At 36.8% G+C, this 23537-nt stretch overlaps 2 protein-coding genes across 7 annotated transcripts in view; one reads left to right on the top strand and one right to left on the bottom strand.

Annotated features, from left to right (window-relative positions):
• Positions 1-23537, bottom strand: part of LOC134801266 (protein phosphatase PP2A 55 kDa regulatory subunit) — a 98345-nt gene that overhangs the window by 17459 nt on the left and 57349 nt on the right. For 2 of the 6 annotated variants that reach the window (XM_063773794.1, XM_063773798.1), the window contains exons 2-3: positions 13012-13165; positions 2040-2194 (exon numbers count right to left, since the gene is read on the bottom strand). In XM_063773794.1, coding sequence (XP_063629864.1) covers positions 2040-2194; positions 13012-13147 — 291 coding nt within the window. In that variant the 5' untranslated portion in view covers positions 13148-13165. Of the gene's footprint in view, positions 1-2039; positions 2195-5054; positions 5272-9850; positions 10126-13011; positions 13166-23537 lie in introns of those variants that run through there. The other 4 variants (XM_063773796.1, XM_063773799.1, XM_063773797.1 and 1 more) reach the window with 3 other exon arrangements.
• LOC134801267 (cytochrome b-c1 complex subunit 6, mitochondrial-like) lies at positions 10947-22930 on the top strand. Its single transcript, XM_063773800.1, has 3 exons — positions 10947-11099; positions 17644-17689; positions 22753-22930. Exons 1-3 carry the CDS (start codon positions 11013-11015, stop codon positions 22911-22913), a joined length of 294 nt encoding a protein of 97 aa, XP_063629870.1. The 5' UTR covers positions 10947-11012; the 3' UTR covers positions 22914-22930.

Raw genomic sequence — 23537 nt, 5'->3', positions numbered from 1 at the left:
CGACTGACATAAAACGCAATAAGATAACAATCAAGACCCCACTTAAAAGGGCTTCTTATCAGGGAATTGTGATACGTTTTGCAATGTCTGGTCTTTATACTCTTTATAAACAATGGATGTAAACAAAAGAATCAAATGATGTTAAACCGGCGCCTTTGAAACGGATTGAAAACGCAGATAAAATCGGAATTAACAATAAAACGTTTATAGCGCGCGTGGTGAATGCTAATTCGCGTTACTGGGTCGTCGGTGTCATTGATCTGCGACAAAACGAAGGATTACAGGTGAGCTTAGGGTATGTCAGTCGAAGTGTCGTCTGCAAAATCTGGGGCTCAGTAATATACGCTTCGTGTTTATCTAGTGACAAGACAAAGATTGGGTATTGTAACCTTTAGGGACGAGTATTTATCAATTTTATAATTTATTTGTCGGATGAGAAAGTATTATAGAACAAAGCTAAGTTTAGGGTGTGGCAATCAAGAAGAGTTGTTGAGTTGTTTTTTAGAGGAGGATACTTTTGTATTTTTTTTTATCTGGAGATAGATATTCTCTTTAGATAAGATATTTCATGATTTGGTACTATGAGAGGTAAATCAGTTCACAAATTTCTTGATAACTAAATTGTTAAGATTCGTGTACATCTAGAGTCAGACCGAGATAAGTCTGCAATGATTTTGATAGCACACGCAGTGCCAGTGTTATTTTAAACGTCAATCTTCTATGGCGTATAAACACTTGCACAGCGTGTGCTATCAAAATCGTTACAGACAGGTCTCGGTCTAACACTATTTACTTCAGCATAGATAACCATTAATACTATTTAGACTACGCTGGAATTAATTATTCCAAGGACTATTTTAGCTGGATAACATGCTAGAATAAGAATTGTAAGATCCTTTTTGAATTCCAGTTACCAAGCGTTTGCCTTTAATACAGACGTGCCATAAAATACACATCTTAGATGCTCGTACGTTCATTTGTCGACTTTATTACACATTAACCAGTGAAACGTCGTAAAAAGATATTGATCGCGTAAAGCTTGTTACGATTAACATGGATTTGTCGTAAATAACGTTTGCGGTAATGTGATAAATACCTACAGGTGACGAATGTATGTGTGATGTCAGTTCAGGTTCAGATAAGGACTGATAAGATTTTAGACGTTTCTTACTAGTTCAACACGGCCAAGTTGAAAGATAAGAGAAGTAAGCAAACACCAGACAATGTAACATACAGAATAATTGTAAGGAAGGTAAATGTGGAGAAGACCGGTATATAATAGTGTTGTATGGGAAGACCATCGTAGGGCAAGAACTCTCATGTCAGGCGTGCGAAACTCCTCCCTTCGGGCAAACTCGGCTCCGTTCGGCTCGGCATTGCTCAGTGCGATTATTAGGGTTGACACAACTCGACGACCCTTTGTGTGCACGACCACAGATAAGATAATGGCTTGAATTTTGACAACAGCCCTAAGGGATAGTGCCATACATTAGAAAGGGACAGCATGATTAGACCCTGAACCGCTGTCAAACTTCGGTTTTATAGGAAGTTTCCTTTCTGTACGGTAGTACTATTATTTATTCTGTGCTGGTGTTTTTGCATATCTACTTCGCTCAGACACAGTCAGAAAGGAGGATCTTCGCTGCTTCAGTTGTAGTTCAAAATAAGATAAATACCTGGAATATGACGACACGGCCTCCCTTGTCGCCAGTGGCGAGCAGCTCGCCATCGTGGTTGAACTCCACGCAGGAGATGAGGTCGGCCTCTGTGACGTCACCTGACTCAAACAAGTCTAACCTGGAATATGACGACTCGGCCTCCGTTGTCGCCAGTGGGGAGCAACTCGCCATCGTGGTTGAACTCCACGCAGGAGATGAGGTCGGCCTCTGTGACGTCACCTGACTCAAACAAGTCTAACCTGGAATATGACGACTCGGCCTCCCTTGTCGCCAGTGGCGAGCAACTCGCCATCGTGGTTGAACTCCACGCAGGAGATGAGGTCGGCCTCTGTGACGTCACCTGACTCAAACAAGTCTAACCTGGAATATGACGACTCGGCCTCCCTTGTCGCCAGTGGCGAGCAACTCGCCATCGTGGTTGAACTCCACGCAGGAGATGAGGTCGGCCTCTGTGACGTCGTCTTCGAGCGTGCCTTTCACCTGGCTGAAACACCATGTCGTCTCCCCACCATTGCCTGAAAACATAACACGTGTTAAAATGCATTCAAGTTTTAAAGGAGGGTGCTACCGCGAAAATAGCATATTTATCTCTTTATCGCTCTCGTATATTCGAGCAATAGAGAAGCAAATAGTCGAACCCAATGGTTCCTTGTTATTTCCCCTGGGCTATAGGCCTGCCTCTTTTTACTACGCTAGGGGATCTAAGAGCATAAAACCTCTGTGACTGTGTAATTGCAATCAGATTAACGAAAAACTGTCTGTTCCAGTGGTGGGCAAAGTACGGCCCGCGGGCCATCTGCGGCCCGCGAATGGATTTTATCCGGCCCGCCGCCGGTCGTATGAAATAATTAAAATATGGGCTAAGTATATGGCATTGGCCCACGATTATCACAAATCAAAATAAATTTTGGCTACAATTCTGGCCCTCCACTTAAATTTCCTAAATTTCTGCCCCCCCATGAAGAAAGTTTGCCCACCACTGGTCTGTTCGGTTGTACGAAAAAATAAAACTTCTGCTATTTTTGGTGTTAGAGTCTGTGCGGAAAGAGTAGTAGAATGTATTGGTTTCCATATATTCCACGACTCTTCTCTTTCCGCACAGACTAACAGATTTTAATCTGTAACTTTTCTCGGTTTCCAACAGCTCATCTACAATAACTAACTGTCATCTTTAGGTACTTTTTCTGTGCGATAAGATAACCAGCAAAAGGTACCACTATGCCGGTTACCAAGGCGCGAGTGGCGCGACTGATATGCAGATGCTTAGAAAATGGTCCTTTATTAACATTTTACACAGTGAAATCTATTTAAAGATTTTTTCACAGGTACTAAAAAGGTAAGAATAGACTGAATCTTGATCTTAAGTTTGGCGTGCAGAAGATGTGTTATTCTATTAAGAGTTGCTGACAGATTGAATTAAATAATTGCTCTGGCAAATAAGAAAATCATTGCCTTCCTTTGGCTAAATTCATGTGCCCAGAATGTTTAAAAAAATATGTTTTTGTTTGCAAAAAAGTTTTCTCAAAATTTAAGTCTGACACCCACAATTACAAAAAATATATTTCTCATGAACTGGCTATAATAGAGAAGGTATCTAGTTACATGAGATAAATGCAATTGAATGATAATTATCAGCAAACAGCAATTGAAATGGACTTTAGTTCATTTCAGTATAATTGATTGGTTGATACACAGTGACCTTTTATCTTGATGTTAGAATATACATAAGTTATGTTATTTACTTATGTTACGCATTATCATTGCTTATGGACCTTATGGTATACTAGCGACCCGCCCCGGCTTCCCACAGTTTACCTACAGATTATACACCTAAACCTTCCTCAAGAACCACTCTATTGATAGGTGAAAACCGCATGAAAATCCGTTCAGTAGTTTTTGAGTTTATCGCGAACATACAAACAGAAAGACGCGGTGGGGACTTGTCTTATAAGGTGTAGTGATAATACTATAAAGCTCCATGGGGTATTTTTTTAATTGCAAGTTTTTAACAAGGAGATCAATCTTATTTTTAAACTTAATACAAAAAGACTGTTGTAACTTGTAAGTATAACATTTGTATGACTGCCTGTAGCATCATAGCTATCAAACGGATGGACTGATTTGAGTATGTTTATCTTTAAAGGCTTTTTGATACACCTACAATGGTTCTTAGATAGATGATCTATTTTTATGGGTTTCTAAAATTGATAAAATTGTTACATGATAATGAAAATTAATAAACATCAGTATCCCTTGTTATTTTTAGACTTGAGTCAATTTGCATTCCTGCAAATCTTGCAATTTAATTGTGGTGAATCAGTAAGTCACGAGTGAGGAGGACTAATTTATTTTTATTGCCCCCATGATGACAAAGATAAGGATTGTTATTCAGGAATTGTTTGTTGTAGATAAGAATCAGAATTTTGATATGTCACCTATATCTATTCACACTTCTTCTATTATATCTATAACTATTGGATAGAAAAATATATCAAGCATCAAGATCATTTGCATCCCAAAGAGGAAAGGATTAGTACTAAATACAGAGATTAAGTATCAAAAAATACTTCATAAAAATAAGTCTGTTATTACACATTGGTATAACAAGTTAAATCAATTCACAAAAGCTGGTATTTAATGGAATTTTTCTAAGTGAACCTTATATTTTTATACCAAGCTGCTGTAAATTGATTTAAATAATAAAGGAATTTATTAAAATTATTCGTAAATGCAATGTACTCTAAAAAGGTGGAAGCTAAGTTAAGCTAAGGGTAAAATTTAACAAAACCACACCACTTATTAACATTAAAATTAAAATTAGCAAGTTAGTTAAAATTTATGCCACTATACTATAGAAACACATTTCTCAAAATATTTACAAGTATTTTGTTCAAATACCAAAAGGATTCATTCCAACAGTGATTTCTTCATCAATAAAATTAGTACTATGTATTGTAGTATGATAAAAAAAAAAACTATCATACACTTATACTGTAGTTGAAAACTTTAATTTGGGAGCCATAGATTTTATTGCTATTGTAGAATGGTTAAAAAGGCCGAAATTAAAATAGATCATACAATTACTACTACTAAACATAAAACTAAGAAATCATTGTTGGGTTCATAAGAGAAATAATTCTTTATATACAATCGCTCTACCACTATAATTAACCTCCTGAGACTAATGTACATTACAATGTACATATTCGTGCAATCTAATTTTGAACCTTTCATGAACCAAATAAAGTAGCATTTCTTTTGTTTCATTGCTTTTTAAAACTAACCAAATTCATTCTAATTTACTTATAGAATAAGGTTCAAATTAAATTTGAAAGCTTTATATGGTGGGTCTTACGAGGTTAAAATGAAACATACAATCACACACTGTGTTCCAATGGAGTCTGCAGGAAGGGTTCTGCCAATTCGCAAAGTTATCATTTATCCGAATCCGATGATTCGAAAACCATGGCACTTCTTTCTTTTTGAGCATTTCAACTTGTAAAGAGAACCATATGAAAATCCTAAATTTTTAATAGTACATCTTGAATTAACACCAGCGTTAAAGTTAATTAATTCTTACTTAATTCATTTTTTTAACAGACAAGAAGTGAGGTCTCAAACACACTTAAACAACAAATGCCTTACAAAGATGTCTAACCTGTTCCTACTGTAATAGAATACTTTAAGAGATGAATAGGAAACATAACACCTCTTTTGTGATGTTGGTTAATAGACAAGCAGGATTTCCAGTTACAGGCCCTGAACAGGAATAATGGGCTATGGATTGTACACTGCATATGAAAGAGTGTACCTTGTTGTAAGAAGATAAGGTCCAAATTTGTACAATAATTTCAGGACCTACAGAAGATGGTACGTTTTTCAAAGTCTTTCTACAACATATGTATACCTACTTTAGATATATTATGCTAAGTGGATCAGATAAGTACACTCATATAAATAGTAGGTAACATAGTGGTAGCAACATTTTATGAGTAGGCACTGAAGTAAGTAGAGGTTTTGATCAAACTGTCACATTAATTAAATTTTCACATATATAGATAAAAAAAATTACCTTAGTTTTAGTTATTCAGTGAAAATCTGGTAACAACTGACTTTGTGAAAATAAACATGTTTTACATGTTTGAAACAAGTTGCAATAATACCATTGTCTTATGTATTTTAATAGAATTGTAATCTTTTACTTTGAGCATTGTTATTTGAACTAAGATATTTTAAGAACTGGTTTATTACAAGACATTGTAAGGTCTAAACTGGCATACCTCCTAACAATATTATTAATGGTACAAAATATGCTTTGTATTATTATTAGCAGACTTGGTTGATTGACCTAGGTACGTATTGTGACTAAGTGCCTTAACAAGGTGTTTAATAGTGTCTGATGTCAGGTTATTCTAGTTAGGTATTCTCATGTTTATGTCAGAAACATGAGATTTTATGAGCATTTGTTACTTTCCTCAGGTCATGGCAAAATAGTTTAAGGTTTTACAACTGCACATTTTTAAATTATTATCATTTAATAAAAGCATATCTAGAATTCTTCTTTGCCTTTTGTGGTAGGACAGCCTCACAAGCTAGAAAAGAAAAACTTTAGAAAGTTTGAAGACAAATCAGACTAACATACGCATTTTTGAATTTCAAAATAGATTTTAAACAACAATTAAATTATTATTTTTTACCTAAGGAAGAGCGGAGGCTCCCAACAAAAGCTATTTTTGCTTACAGGGAGGCTCCATCCCTTAGCTTACATTTATCGTGTAACTTACAAAAATAAAGAATTTTGTATTTGTATTCTTTTATTAATCTTTGGTGGAAGTGGGCGGGCCACATGCTAAGGGAAAAGCAGAAGTGGTCAAACATCAGTATGTCAGTACTGAGTGGACCCCACGCTACAACACAAAAAGAAAAAGAGGCAAACAATACAAAAGATGGTCAGATGATTTAAAGCAGGGTTCTCCAAAATCCGGCCCGCGACGCGCCCCAGGCGCCGACGGTGGCCCGTGCGAAAGTTTCTGAGGCGCAATATGGCCCTCAGGTAAAAAAGTTTGGAGACCTGATTTAAAAAAAACTGCTGGTCCACTATGGACACGACTAGCCAGAGACAGAGAGGCATGGAATGCAATGGAGGAGGCCTTTGTGTCAAAAGGACACGTCGAGCCGACGGTTGTTGCAAACACATAAATAAATAAATAAACATTGTATTAAATATTATTAAGTGTATGTTCAATAATAAAAGGCTTTGAAATTGAAATTAATCTTTGGTGATGCTCAGAAATCTAATTAGTAATCCATCAACCAGTAAATCAAAGCTCAATTTGTTATAACACATAGGTCTCAGGAAACAAACAATTTGGCACTGGACCAAGTGCTGTCTACACATTAGGAATGTAAAGATCCATGTCCTTGTTTATACGTGGAATAAATGTAGATGTAGTGTCTGTTAGTGTTAAGTGACAATTTGTAATCATTGGTCCGTTAATGAAAGTACTTGTCAATCAATTAAGTGCCAGTTGCACCAAACCGCCTGTCACCGTTAAAACGTTCGTTAAATTTTATTGTATGGGAATTTTTATTGTTCACTGCTAAGTGACGTTGATCAGTCTGTCAAATGTGGTTAGTGCAACTGCCCCTAAGTCTGATTTTTATGTTTCTGCAGACAAATTTTTAATGTGGTCTCAATTACCTCCTGGCGCGGACGCAGCTAGCGGACACCCTAACAGTTTGAATATCAATGGGCCTTGATAATTGCCTATCTCATGTTATTGTATCGGATTTCAGATAAAATTGCAAAATGGCAACAGAAATCTTTCACCATAGACATTTAATTCTTAAGATCAACCCTACTTACTTCATTCTACCATACAAAAGTGTTCTAAATACTTCGTTTCATTGTTGTATTGAATGTATAGCAATGGCAACATACAACACATACTATATTATATATCTGGGAACGATCATAGATGTTGTATTGCATGAATACTACACAGAGACTGCACAACTATGCGTTTAGTGCATACAATTGATTGCAGTTCATTATATGACATGGCATCAATCTAAATTATGATGCACAGGCTCAGATAACAGTCGTATAAAGGACATATGACAGTAACAACATGGTATGGCATGGTATATTGTATGTTTTGTGATAAGTTTCTTTCATTGCATTTGCAACACCTACTGATATGTGTAAAATTAATTTCCGCTACCTAAAGGTTGTCTGGAAGATCAATAAGAGCATTTTAGTGATAAGACCACCTGTTTTTTACCTCTACTTGTGTTGCTGTTTTCTTTCTCTATTATTTTCTTCTATGGTGTGCAAAAAAAGAGTATTTGTATACATATTAAATTTAATCAGAGCTCAGAAAGGGTTTTTTTTTAAATCCCAAAATAGCGCAATATTTTTAATTATTTTATGCTCTTTACCTAGGACTGAATCATGTATTTAGGTAACAACTTCGTATTACTAGATTGTCCCATTCAAAAAGAAATAATAAACCAAAGAATGAAGAAGAACGTAATAATACCGGTATTTTTTATATGAAGGAAAAACCGGTTCCAAGGCTTGTGTTTAATTTCCTCATACTAATGGAATTTATTTATCTGTTTGTTGAATTTAGGGCTCCAAGGTGTGGACACTCAATAATCTCACTATTTAACTAATTCTTTCAAAATCCTGGAGGATCTTGAAAGAAATATTTGTCTACTGTAAATAAGTGTAAATGAGAGGCAACAGTTTAAAAGGAGGCTAGCTTAACTGATCTCGGTTGAAAAGAGCTGGAAGTAGCCACTCAATTGAAACAAATGGAGAATTTTCCTGCAAGCCCGGTCTCTAATGAGGGAAAACATCATCATCATAATCAATTGTCCATGATATTCGGAAAATAAAGATTCACTAAAACTTCATACATGATTTTCATATTTATAACCAAGTGGTTAATTTTGGCTTTCTAATTAAAGTTGTAATAGTAAGTACAATTTTGACAATTTTTAATATTCATATTGGTAAGAAGACCATTAAAATAAATACAAGGTATTTTATGCAGAACAAGTAGCAGAAACCATCTTGTAAAAATCACATTTACAAATTATGAGATGAGATGAATTGTATTGTGTGAGGTCATTGACTTTGTACTATCAGTTTTTAAACAACTTAGGGGCTATTCATAAATTACGTCATTTCAAATTAGGGGGGGGGGGGTCTGGACATCGGATGACGGTAGAACAACGTAGGAGGAAACGGGGTCATTCGAAGCATGATTTTTGGATGATTTTAGGGGGGGGGGGGTCCAAAATTGTCAAAAATCGATGACGTAATTTATGGACAGCCCCTTATCCACATTTAACTTACCAATTTATAAACAATCAAATCTTAACACATTCCTTTTTTAAATTTGTATAAATTAGTTCACACAACAAATGTTATACTGCAAAAGCATGCTCTGAATGTGAAAAATCTATCAAACATTATTACTCAAAAATGCGAGGGAAAGACAGTATGAAGAGTCTACATTCACTGCATATAAGGTTTACAGAAAGGGTAGATGTAAAATGAAGGTATTTTTAAAGATTACCCTAGAATTTTAAGAAAACAATATGTGCGGTATGTGTTTACCTCCATTAAACTGAGCAAAAAGATTGCAAACACATGTAGGGAGACCAGTGAACCAAGGCAATCTTCATTGTATGTTACCTAACACCAACATCTGGCCACAATATGAAAAATATCTTAGCTATACTGTGTCTCAGACAAATATGTATCGATTGAAGCGTTTATCTCGTGTTTAGAAGGTTTAAATAAGTTTATTATAAGCCTTACATGTTAATGAATTGTATGTGATCGACGTCAAACGCTTCTCTGACCTTCACAATCAACAATTATTTCAGTCATCTGTTACATTGCAAACAAGTATCATTTACAGAGTTTTACACAAAAATATGACTTTAATAACGTAAAATATACCGTAATGACCGTTGCGAGAACCTTCCCCGTGCTTAAAACTCCAGTGTAACAGCGAAATGTTTTAAGTAAAGGTTAAAAACGATCGGCTTTGTAAGTTACGACAAAATAACCAAACACTCCCACTATGCTATGGACACTGTTATCAAAACACTAAATACAAAGATCACACCAATTACAAGAACATTGCATTTACCGTCGGAGTTTGAACGATAAAACATCTTCGACTTATTGCGATTCTCGATTCCGATTTCGCCCTTGAGTAGCGGGCGCTAAAAGTCACCACTTACCGGCCATGACAAAGCCCAGCACAAAAACTTAAGAAGTTCGATAGTTTTAGTACACAATCACTTCAATGTTTTGCTAAAACATCACACAGATTTGCAGATGAAAACAGATTAAAATCATTTCAACATTACATCGGTAAAAAGCAATGGCGCTCAGAAATACAACAAATTGCTACTGCAGAGTTCAGTGTTGCAACACTAAAGTTTACAGTTTCTACTATTTCTACTATAGCGTTTATTTTTTTTCCGATAGTCGAGCGTTATTAAATACAGTCTGACAAAAAAGAGTAGAAATTAAAAAGTGGTAATACTGTAGTCATGTAGTGTCGTCCCGTTTTCTTATCTCAATTGGTTTGAAAGGGATGATACTACAGTATTGCCACTTTTTAATTTTTACTCTTATTTGTCAGATTATAATCTTCAAAAACAATATTATGTAAGAAAATCGTATTATAACTCATATTGATGCGATTGAATGAACAAAGAACTATCAAACAATTCTTTTTTCAAATGAATGTATTTTTGAGTTGTGTACTTTGAACACAGATATACAAACACGAATATATAATAATGCATTACTTCAATGTTGCATACTGATTAAAACTCTAATATTTAACACACTTTAGTAGATTTCATTATTGCTAGTAACACTGGCCAATAAACTGTCAAATAAAAATATTTGTGTTGATAGAGTCGTTTGAGAAAGCCCGCAATTCATTATGTACATAGTGCTGCCATCTATTAACAACTTTGCAAATTACGACGATACGAAGCCGGGCCGTATAGTTGGCAGCATTGTCGTTATTCCCGCCAACTTTGTATGAATTCAATACAGCTACTAAAGTTTTGATTGATACCTTTGAAAATAATATTTAGATATTTAGGAACAAGGAGATTATTCTCACGAATTTTCATGTCATGTTTGATATACATTTTTTATTCTTGCTGTCAGCTTATACTCTTTTCATATTTTCAAATTTTCACTTCAGTACAAAAAATTGTCAATGTCAAACTTTTAAATAGTGCGGTGGTTATTATTTCCGAAACCTTAATTTTTTGAAAAGTAATAACATGAGTAATAAAACTAAACATAAAAATTTTCCGCAAAGAGATGATGCGGAAGAGGGAGAGGAAGAAAAATTGGAACTATGGTCTGCAGTAAGTAATTATATAAAACTAATTTACTGTACATGGTGCTACATTGCGACGTCAAGTCTCTACCTATATTACAATGTACAAAACAAGGACTAATTAAAACAATATTGATGACCGCAGGTGAAGGGTTGTGAGATGCAACGGATAGTTGTTTGGCCGGATACCGGATACCGGATATTCGGCCTGACCATCTGCTGAATATTCGGCAGATGGTCAGGCCGAATATTCAGCAGATGGTCAGGCCGCAGAGTATTCGGCCGGCGGAACTATACCTACATTTCGGTTTTTTTGGTGCGCATTGTGCAGGTTTTGATCAGTTTCCTAGTGAACGTTCGCGCGGACTCATTTCTTGGACCGAAATGATTGCGCGTGCGAGTGGAATGTTTAAATTGTTTTAAAATAATAAACGAGTACGATTATGACCGTGACTGTTTCTTAGATCCAATTTGTTTACTCCGAAATCAAGCAATGTTACTATCCGGTATCCGGCCGGATAGTAGGTCTCCATCCGGTATCCGGCCGGATATTAAAAAATGGCCGGATACCGGATAGTAACCGAATATCCGGTGCATCTCTAGTCTTTAACCATTCATTTGATAGCCATTCGTCATTTACAGAAATGTCATTGACTCAATGATTGACTCACCAACTTTTCTGCCAACAAAACGCTCTGGGGTTTGGCAGAAGAACGCGTGTACATATTTAGTTGAAAGTAAGATCGAGAATAAACGCTTTTTTTTCGCTAAGGCAGGAATTTAACCTTGGAAGGGTGTGGGGTATAATTTGTTTTTATACTGCTTAATTAACTGCAGATAGAAACAATATGGAAACAATCTGCTCTGACACTGTTGGCTGTACAATTAAATTACCAAGTGGGGTGGCTTATCCACGTAGACACAGGTACAGTCACCTTCACCTGCAATAGTATGTTACTCTTCGAAGGCCGCAAAAATATGTGACACGCTCTTATGGCTCTACAAATAAGATCGTGTTAGATATTTTGTTTCTATACTTACCGTAAACAGGGGTGCGAAACTCCCGATTTCGGCCAAACTCGGCTCCGCTCGGCTCAGGCCTATAACCGCGAAAATCGAAGTTCGCAAATTGCGGGCATTTTTCTCTGTCACTCTAATTAAGCCTTAATTGGAGTAAAAGAAAAAGATCCCCGCAATTTGCGAATTTCGGTTTTCGCGGTAGCGCCTCAGCATTACTCCGATTAGGGTTGACACAATTTGACGTCCCTTTGCGTGCACGACCACAGATAAGATAATGGCTTCAATTTTGACAACCCTAAATAGCCGAAAGGGATAATGCCATATTGTAGGAAGGGACAGCATGATTCGACCCTGAACCGCTGTCAAACTTCGTTTTTGTAGGAAGTTTTCTTTCTGTACCTACAGTAGTATATGTACCTACTTACTACTATTTTACAGTGTACTAATTGTGTGTTATTTTTTAGTGTACTATTATTTTTACACATCACCTATTCGAAAAGGGCTTTTTCTTTCACCGTTTGGCACTTTTCTTCCCTGCTAAGAGGGATCAAAGTTGTACTTTTCTGTTCTAGGACACGATTTTCTCTTTCTTGCATACTATTTTTTTTTGGTCAAATAATATGTACATATTTTGGAACATAACAATTTCCTCATAGTTGATGTGAAAAGCAGTATGTGTCACACGGTATCAAAATTATTTTGTCTTGGGCGTTAACACTTGAATCCCTCATTACGCTCAGGATTCTAAGTACTTTAGAATCCCTCACTACGTTCGGGATTCTATTGTAGAATCCATCGCTTCATTCAGGATTCAATGTACGCCCTTGACGGAAATATATCATTTTGATCCCTTGTAACACAAAGTACTAATTCTGTGCAGTAAACGCGCTCAACAGTCTATATTTGATATTACAACTCACCATTCTTATGCGAATGGTCGAAAATGACGCTCAGCTTCTGCAGACTGTTCTGCCGTGCCTCGGCGAACAGGCGCCGCTTGTTCTTTGGCGAGGACTGCGTGGCCAGCGGCGATACTACCATCGTGGTGGTCGCCATTTCACCATCACAGGTAGGCTGGAACAGGGAAATGAATGAATGAAATTAATTTATTCCAGAAATAATCCATATGTGATTAAAACATTTAAAACTAATTACATAATAAAATATGATATGATTAAATTAAATTAAATTAAATTAAGACGTATGTACACAAACACAACAATTAATTATAAGGACCTTGAGTCTCGGGTCGGGTCGGGTCGGGGGTGAGGGTCGGGGGGAAATAAACGGTTAAATAAAATAAAGGATTTCTTTGCTTCGTTCGTCTATTAAATTTGCCTCTCTATAGGAACTAGTAAATTTTTCGCTGATCTGATTAAATTGCCCGATGGAATCAGGACGTGTGGACGCAAACGCCAATTTGGCTCGCTGAATTCAACCGCCGATAATGACCGATATTACCGGTAAAATGAGGCGCGGACGCAAGAATACCAATTTGTGACGCTAGTATTTTCGTTTTGGGGCATTTTTTCAATTTAGAGGGCTTTAATATCACCATAAACTGACTTACTTACTTAATCTGACAGCAAACTACTCCTACTACTGACACACAAGTCGCGCAGTATGCTATCCCGCACCGCACACCTCGCTGGCTCCACAGAAAATCAGCGCCGTTGGCAACGCTTAGTCGTGCCAACTGCATTACTGAGTGGAGACCACTTCAGCCTCACATCTTTATCTTTATGGACGCGATCATACCGATGGGCGTTTGTAATGTATGGATTTATATGCTAGCTGCCAGCTATCACATCGATATGACAACGGACATATAATTCCTTACATTTCAACCGGCGCAATCAAAAGTAAGCTATTTTACTAACGCAAATTTAAACAGGCTATCTACCTCGGCTTAATAAAGATATATCTAAGGAAAACAGGGCCAGTCACTGAAGCCTATTCAATTAATTTTACGAATACAACGCGTCAGTAAGTGTTAAACAAAGAAATAATATGAGTAACAACAACTGTCAATATACATAGTTACGAAGTTTTGTTTGCCATTTGCATGTAATAATGGTTTATCCAGTGCGAAATCGTGTTGTGTGTGTTGTGTTTGTGAATTAGGTGAACACGACGGGGGATGTACCTACTTACTGTAGATGTTTTGTTATTGTCAACTATTTAGTAACTAAATAACTACATAGAATTAACTGTATTTTTATTTTTTGTAGACTTTAAGTACATGATTGTGCATAGGTACCTACTTATTTTTTTAAGAACAATGTGTGCAAATGCACTCATAAGCAATGAAAATTAACCACTTTGTATATAATTTCTAATATAAAGAGGCTCTAAAAGTGTTGTCGGAAATTAGGTATATGTCAGATGTCACATATGTTGCGTTGCGAGTCATAAATAACTATACGCAAACGAATAATACGCGCATGCACGATCAGTCGATTACAGACATGCAACGCAAGCAATGTGACTTTCGGCGTATAATTCTATTCATTAGTTCATTACAAACAGGCTTTTACACAGTATTGTCTTAAATAGTTACAACGGCTGACGAAAATGTATATCACTAAGAAACTTTATATATCTTATGCGTCTGTCTGTTTGTGACTTTGTGTGTATGTATGTTCGCGATAAACTCAAAACCTACTGAACGGATTTTCATGCGGCTTTCACCTATCAATAGAGTGATTCTTGAGGAAGGTTTAAGTACATAATTTATTAAACCCGAGCGAAGCCGGGGCGGGTCGCTAGTTATAGTTCGTTTTTTTAGCATTAGAAATAAGGTAAACAATCTTGATGTGTCTTTTTTATTGAAAAACGCGTTTTTAAATAAGTCAGGGCAAATATGTAGGTACCTAACAATTATAAATCTAATAGGATCATTTATATTCTTCTGCTTTCATAAGTAATATTTACTGATTTTTAAAAAGCGTTTTTCTATTAAAAGACATGTCAAGATCGCTTATCTTCTTTCTAATGCTAAAAAAACGAAGTATAATACTTAATAATAATACGCGCCTATGCTGTCAAAGTGTTGCCATGTGATTAATCGAACTAACTACCGTCTCCTGCCCCACATACTAATTAGTTTTGCTATTATTGATTATAGAAACCGCAAGAATGCTCTCAAGGTCCTAATTATACCTTTAAACGAGCAATTCTTGTGTATTTATTTATTTATATACATATATTTTATTCAGTTTCATAATAAGTGCCAAGGCGTAGATGGCGAAAGGTGAAAATTAAGGAAAATTAGGCCAGTCACAATTAACATTCCAAAATTATGCCAAATTATATTAAACTTGAGAACAATTACTCGAGTTCATTAAGATGGTGGTAGTTAATTGTTAGTCAGTTAAGCGTAAAAATATTTTTATTCACGATTTAATTTTCGCCCATTTCATACCTTTAAGGAGTTTAAGGTGTATGTGAAGTCCCCAAGCCCCATTGGGCTAGCCTGGGGACTATAGCCCAAGCCCTCTCGCGCATGAGAGGAGGCCTGTGCTCAGCAGTGGGATGTATATTATAGGCTAAAATAATTATTATTATTCATACCCTTTCGCGTCGAGACCCTTGACCCGTGGGGTCCGAACGCGTCTACGCTATTTAAAGGTGGTCACTGACGAGCTAGCGTGGCTGCAATCCATAATCGGTCCGTGAATGTCAAAAACGTACAATGTTTAATATTAGGATGCCGTCCATTTGGATGCATCCATTGTAACGGCATCCATTTGGAAGGCTCGTCAGTGGCCTGCTTAAGGAATCCAAAAGAATAGCAGACGCCACCGGTGATCTTAGAGCTGGCAGCTTCCGCGCAAAAAGAATTTTTAGATTTAGTTTTTAAAATTTTAAAGCTTTTAGATTTAGTTTTTAAATTTTCAAAATTATGTTTTATTTAAAGGTATATTAAGTTTGTATTCAATAATAAAAATATTTTAATTCCTGTAAATGGGGGTTTTCAGGAAAAATGGTAAGTACCTTTTACTTTTTTTTCGAACAACCATAAATTTTTGGGTTATTTAAGTACTTATTTAGACTCAGAATCACGAGTACTGTTGAATGAGACAAATAAAAAAAGTGTCCCCAGTTTTTCATACAAATTTTGGGTGTCAGTTTTGTAACGGTCCATACAAAATGTACTTATGTGAAAATGCGTTACATAACTGAAATTTTTTTGGGACACAATTTTTTTCCTTTTAAATTGATAGTCCCCGTGAAACTGAGTAGAAATACTTTATTGTGAAAATGCCCATGTGCAGGAAATACCATACCCTTCATGGGACTTGTTATTTCCCATCAGTTCTGCAGCGCGTCGCATCAAATCGGAAAAAATCGGTTATGATTGGGATCGCTCATTAAACTTAATCAAGCCGAATGCCAGTTCCATTTACTCGCATTAAATTATAATTGTTCGGTGGTTCCCCTTTTTACTCGACCATTTAGTTGGCTCCTATTAATTTAATAAAAAAAACTAAACCACACTCGGTCATTCGGCAATTAAGTAGGTACTTACCTATAATCTTTATACGGAATTTTGTCATTGGCGGAACGACCGATTTCGATACCCTTTTGACCTAAAGATATACATTATTATCCTTCCTACATTAAAGGCAAATAATTGTGAAGGAAGGTGATATTCCTTGCCCTACTATTTTTAGCGTTCGGGAAACTACGTAATGTCTTTTCGTCCGACATACCTCAGTGCCTCAAGACGAAAGTCTTTAATCAATGAGTGTTACCAGTGATGACTTACGGCTCCGAAACGTGGTCTTTCACTATCGGCCTCATCTCAAAACTCAAAGTCGCTCAACGAGCTATGGAGAGGGCTATGCTCGGAGTTTCTCTACGTGATCGAATCAGAAATGAGGAGATCCGTAGACGAACTAAAGTCACCGACATAGCCCACCGGATTAGCAAGCTGAAGTGGCAATGGGCAGGCCACATTGCACGCAGAGAAGATGGCCGATGGGGTCGAAAAGTGCTCGAGTGGAGACCACGGACTAGCAAGCGCAGCGTAGGACGTCCACCCACAAGATGGACAGACGATCTTGTTAAGGTCGCCGGAAGACGCTGGATGCGGGTCGCTTCCAACCGGCACGTATGGAGGTCCAAGGGGGAGGCCTATGTTCAGCAGTGGACGTCTTATGGCTGAGATGATGATGATGATGATGATGATGACTAATTTTAATCGCAAACGGCTTAACTTGGCCTGAATGAATATCAAATGAAAAGCAAAATCGCAATTTCCTTGTACATCGAAACGGCTTCAAAGCAATAGCGACGTTACATGGTGACGTCACGACGTATTGCAATTTTCTTAGAAGCTTTTCGTCAGTAAAGTGCGGGTGCCAGACTTTGACCATCATTTGTGACTTTTGTATTGCTTTAAGACAATGGGTCCCATACAGACATTTGATCCTCAAAACAAACCTGATCGACTGAGTCTGATACCATTAGTAAAAAATGTCCTGTTTTTCCTTATTTCAGTATATGTTTAACTTGTTGTTGCTTATAATTTTTTTTTTTCATTTCAGGAGGCGGATGACCCGTTGGTCAGAGAACGTGGAAAATGCATTGAACGTACGTAAACCTATTATGTGGTGTTACAAACTTTTATTTAGTTTCACCTGTCCCGTTGTCTGTCTGTACCTAATCAAATCTTGCAAGTTAAATTTGACTTTCCGGTTTCCGACGAGGCTGAATGTTTGCATACATATGTAAGTCGGATGACCATGCAATATTATGGTACAGTCAACTGTAAAAAAGGAGATGGAATGGAATGGAATGGAATGGCCCTCTCGGCTATGCTTGGAGTCTCTCTGCGTGATCGCATCGGACATGAGGCCATCCGCAGCAGAACCAAAGTAACCGATGTAGCCCTCCGAATCGCTAAACTTATTAAGTGGCAGTGGGCGGGGTACATTGCCCGTAGAACCGATGGCCGTTGGGGCGGAAAGGTTCTCGAGAGGCGACCACGTACCGGAAGGCGCAACGTGGGTAGACCCCCCACAAGGTGGACTGACGACCTGGTAAAGGTCGCGGGAGTCCGCTGGATGCGGGTGGCGCAAGAGCGGTCATTGTGGCACTCTTTGGGGGAGGCCTATGTCCAGCAGTGGACGTCCTCTGGCTGATAAGATGATGATGAACTGTAAAAATATGGGTGCACAAATCATCTCAAAAATATGTCTCATAGCTCTTATGTCAGCGAATTAAGAACTATGGGACATATTTTTGAATAAGTTGGCTACACCCATATTTTTACAGTTGACTGTACCTACTCATCGAGCTGATCTGATGATGGAGCCAGGAGGTGTCCATAGGAACTCTGTGATCAAACAACGCCTGCCTTATTAAACAACACCTTATTGTGTTTGGGGTTGTTAGAATTGTCTCGATAAGTATTAGTTGCCTGTGGAAAGAAAAGTGCAGTCAGCGATAAGAGCTTGTACCAAAAATGAAATTTTTGCCAAAAAATGAAATTTTTGCAAATTAGTTGGATAATGAAGTCAAAAAGGGTTATAATTATAACTATATATAGCAGTCTATGTGTGTATATAAAATATACAGTGACCCTGGTTAATTGGGACCTTGATAAAAGGGAATCCTCAATAATTGCAACCAATACGTATTTGACAATTAAAAGGTAAAACGGGACCCTATTACTAAGACTTCGCTGTCCGTCCGTCCGTCCGTCCGTCAGTCCGTCCGTCCGTCCGTCCGTCTGTCTGTCACCAGGCTGTATCTCACGAACCGTGATAGCTAGACAGTTGAAATTTTCACAGATGATGTATTTTTGTTGCCGCTATAACAACAAATACTAAAAACAGATTAAAATAAAGTTTTAAATGGAGCTCCCATACAACAAACGTGATTTTTGACCAAAGTTAAGCAACGTCGGGCGTGGTCAGTACTTGGATGAGTGACCGTTTTTTTTTGCATTTTTTTCCCGTTTTTTTTTTCATTATGGTACGGAACCCTTCGTGCGCGAGTCCGGTGCACGAGTGTCGCACTTGCCCGGTTTTTTATGAATGGTATCAATCGATCAGGTTTGTTTTGAGGACCAAATGTCTGTATGGGACCCATAGAGGCCGTTTCGAGGTAAGTATAGAAAACAAGGAAATTGCGATTTTGTCGGTGAAATATTGTGATATACAATATTTATTTTAATAAAATCTAAGTAAGTACTGGTACCATTATTTTTTTCCTATTTGAAACTTTGAGGTCTTGTATTTTTTATTATTTCCATATATTATTTAAGGCACTCTTATACTCGAGTTTTACGTTTTCAAGGGGGTGAAGCAGACGCGTGGTAGAACGGGCAGGCGGGCGCCCCGCGCGGCGCACCGCACCATTCCCGCGCAGCACGTCTACGTCCTTATTCTGACGACATCGGTATTCTGAATTGTCAGTTCCGGGATTTTTAGTTCGGCAATTAATATTGAATAAGATTTATTAGTAAATTCGAATTTTGATGAGTACTTAATAAAATTAAAAACCGGACAAGCGCGAGTCGGACTCGCCCACTGAGCCCACCGAGGGTTCCGTACTTTTTAGTATTTGTTGTTATAGCGGCAACAGAAATACATCATCTGTGAAAATTTCAACTGTCTAGCTATCACGGTTCGTGAGATACAGCCTGGTGACAGACGGACGGACCAAAGGACGGACAGCGGAGTCTTACTAATAGGGTTCCGTTTTACCCTTTGGGTAGGGAACCCTAAAAATGGTAGGTAAGACGGTGAGTGTACCTAAATAATTATTAATTATATACAATATGAGTGTATACTTGACTGATCATGTTTTTGTAAAAATCGATTTCGACTGGCAAAATATATTATTTTTTGGCAACCGGGTTTTTTAACCTAATTAGACCCCGCTTAATCCGAAATTGCCGGTTGCTTGATCGAATTCTTGACTGGAAGTGAGATAGTTGATATTAAAGGTCCCTTTTTTTAGTTTTACGTAAATAACTCTTAAACGGTGGCGCATAGCAAAAAAATTTCTGAAACATAAGTAATCTGCATAAAATTGCCTACAAGAAAGATTCCGTACAATTTTTCGCTAGGATCAATATTCAAAGAGATATTAAGGCGGGAAAGTTAATAATAATCACTTTTTGAAGGTCTCTTTTTTTAGTTTTTCGTAAATAACTCGCAAACGGTGGCCAATATAAAAAACAAATTGTGAAACGTTAATAATCGACACAACATTTTCAATAAAAAAAGATTTAGTACATTTTTAGCAGGGATCAATTTTTAAAAAGATAATAAAGAGGGAAAGTTAATTATAATAAATTCTAAGGTTCCTTGTTTTTATTTTTTCGTTAATAATTTGAAAAGTATGACTCATAGCAAAAACAAATTTTACACAAATAATAAACATAAAATTTCCTACAAGAAACATGTAGAACACTTTTCGCTAGGATCAATATTTAAAAAGACAAAGCATCCGGTAAGTCAATTATAATCAATTTTAAAGTCCCTTTTTAGTTTTTTGTAAATAACTCGTAAACGGTGTCCCATAGCAAAATAGGTTTTTATGAATAAATAATCTCCATAAAATTTTCTGCAAAAAACGTCTGAACACTTTTCTCTAGGATCAATATTTAAAACGATATTAAAGGAAGAAAGTTAATCACAATCAGTTCACAGGTCGCTTTTTTTTCGTAAATAACTCGTAAACGGTGCCCCCGTTGCAAAAAAATATTATACATAAATATTGAACATAAAATTGTCCACAAAAAAGGTTTTGTACACTTTTTCGCTACGATCAATATTTAATGAGGTATTAAAGGGGGTAAGTTAATTATAATCAATTTCCAGGTCCCTATTTTAAGTTTTTCGTAAATGACTCGTAAACGGTGGCCCATAGCAAAATAGGTTCTTAATGTTAACTAACCCCCCTTGGCTAAAAAGTGGCCTCCATGTTTAAAATTCATTTGTTTACGTAAGATGTCCGTCTTTGGGTCACGAATTTACATGTGTGTACCAAATTTCAACTTAATTGGTCCAGTACTTTTGAAGAAAATGGGCTGTAACAGACGGACAGACAGACAGACAGTCGCACGAGTGATCCTATAAGGGTTCCGTTTTTTCCTTTTGAGGTACGGGACCCTAAAAACTACCTGTGAACTGATTGTAATGAACTTTCTTCCTTTAATATCATTTTAAATATTGATCCTAGAGAAAAGTGTTCAGATGTTTTTGCAGGAAATTTTATGTAGATTATTTATTCATAAAAACCTATTTTGCTATGGGACACCGTTTACGAGTTATTTACAAAAAACTAAAAAGGGACTTTAAAATTGATTGTAATTAACTTACCGGCTGCTTTGTCTTTTTAAATATTGATCCTAGCGAAAAGTGTTCTACATGTTTCTTGTAGGAAATTTTATGTTTATTATTTATGTGTAAGATTTGTTTTTGCTATGAGTCATACTTTTCAAATTATTAACGAAAAAATAAAAACAAGGAACCTTAGAATTTATTATAATGAACTTTCCCTCTTTATTATCTTTTTAAATATTGATCCCTGCTAAAAATGTACTGAATCTTTTTTATTGAAAATTTTGTGTAGATTATTAGTTCATTTTTTTATATTGGCCACCGTTTACGAGTTATTTACGAAAAACTAAAAAAAGGGACCTTTAATATTAAATATCTCACTTCCAGTCAAGAATTCGATCAAGCAACCGGCAAATTTCGGATTCAGCGGGGTCTAATTAGGTTAAAAAACCCGGTTGCCAAAAAGTAATATGTTTTGCCAGAAGAAATCGATTTTGACAAAAATGTGACCAGTCTAAATTATTCAATTTGATTAATTTTATAGCCTTTTAAAATATGTTTACACAATTTATCAATCGTGACTGAATTCCGGATTGGTTAGATGGGTGTGTGCCTTTGCTGCCCAACTTGTTATAAAATGACAATATGACGGACGAATGTCTGAAATGTCACCGTATTTAAGAATTATTTTGCTTTTCTTCGTAAGTATGTTGAAAAACATTGCGTGTATAACATATTTGCATATTTATACTGTGATTACCCATTTTATGAAACGTCCGCTAAACTAGCACAGGTCCGACGCTGACAGTGGTCACGGGCGTACTGGCGTGAGGAATAGGCGCAAGGTATTGCCGCGTAGGGTGTAATTTAGTAGGCAAAATGTTGAATTCATCAAATGATGAATGAAAAAATTAACGTATCGATAAAAGGACAAGCAATAATGAAGATTTACTTAAAAGCTATCGACTGAAGTAAGTTTCATATACATTTTCGTCCTAGTACTTCTAACATAAGGAAATAAAGACAGTGTTAGGCATGTTTTCAACTTAAGATTCTATCGAGAAAATAATGAGCCGTCGTGTTTCTGACAAGCAATAACGTAGTTCAAGGACTGAAGTTATACATTACTAGAAAATAATGCATGAAATCCTTGTAAAAGTCTGTAAATATGGTGACAAAATAGTGCATTTTACTACACACCGCGCCTTAAGTTTCCAATTTATTTAACTATATTTAGTTATACAATTCAACATGTGTCAACAACCCTATTGGTCGGTCCCGATTCCCCATCCCTGATACTATAGGACTCTAGTTAAGGGAACCTCTTTTGTTTCATTGCCCTTTGTTTCCTTGTTTTAGAGAACCACCACGTGCAAGTGTTGTTTAAAGAGCTGGAAGATTGTCAGGAACGAGTGAAGAGTAAGGACTACACGGCAGAGACGTGCCACCAGGAGATGAAGGACCTGATTGAGGCCGTGGACCACTGCGTTGGCGACAAGGCGTTCCTTTTGTTGAAATAAATCTTTCACCACTGAAATTTGAATCTTTAGTGCAGGGAATAGAGTTGATTTTGGTTTTGTTTGAAAATTGAACGAAACAAAAGAAATGCGACTGTTCCAATGAGGGCTTCCGCGATCGAATTTTTCACTAGATGACAGCACCGTGGCGAGAGGTTTAGCTGTCATAATCCACCAATCATGTTTAACCATTTTTTTATTGGTGGATTTTGACAGCAGCTGTCAAAAAGACCTCTCGTCACGGTGCTGCCATCTAGTGAAAATCTCGATCGCGGAAACCCTCATTGAATATGATTTTTTCATCGAACAGAATAAGTACAATAGGTAGGCCCTTGGGCCTTAGGAGGTTAACACGTTCATCCCAGCCGAATCTTCTTGTACAGACAACCCTAGAGTTAGACCAAGTTAAGTTGGCAGCGATTTTTATAGCACAGACTTCGTAATTTCTAAATTATGACGTTTAGAATAACACTCGCACAGTCTGTGCTATCAAAGAGAATAGATAGTATAGAGGGTTACTGTCATAGTAAATTTTGTAGTCACTGTGAATTTCCTGCCATCTATCGACACACAATTAAAACTAAAAAAAATCTGTGTAAATATCAAACGGTGTCAACGCCATCTAAC

Source organism: Cydia splendana, chromosome 21 (assembly GCF_910591565.1).
Source record: "Cydia splendana chromosome 21, ilCydSple1.2, whole genome shotgun sequence".
NCBI lineage: Eukaryota > Metazoa > Arthropoda > Insecta > Lepidoptera > Tortricidae > Cydia > Cydia splendana.
The sequence above is the reverse complement of the archived record's forward strand: the minus strand, read 5'-3'. Positions and strand labels throughout refer to the sequence as shown.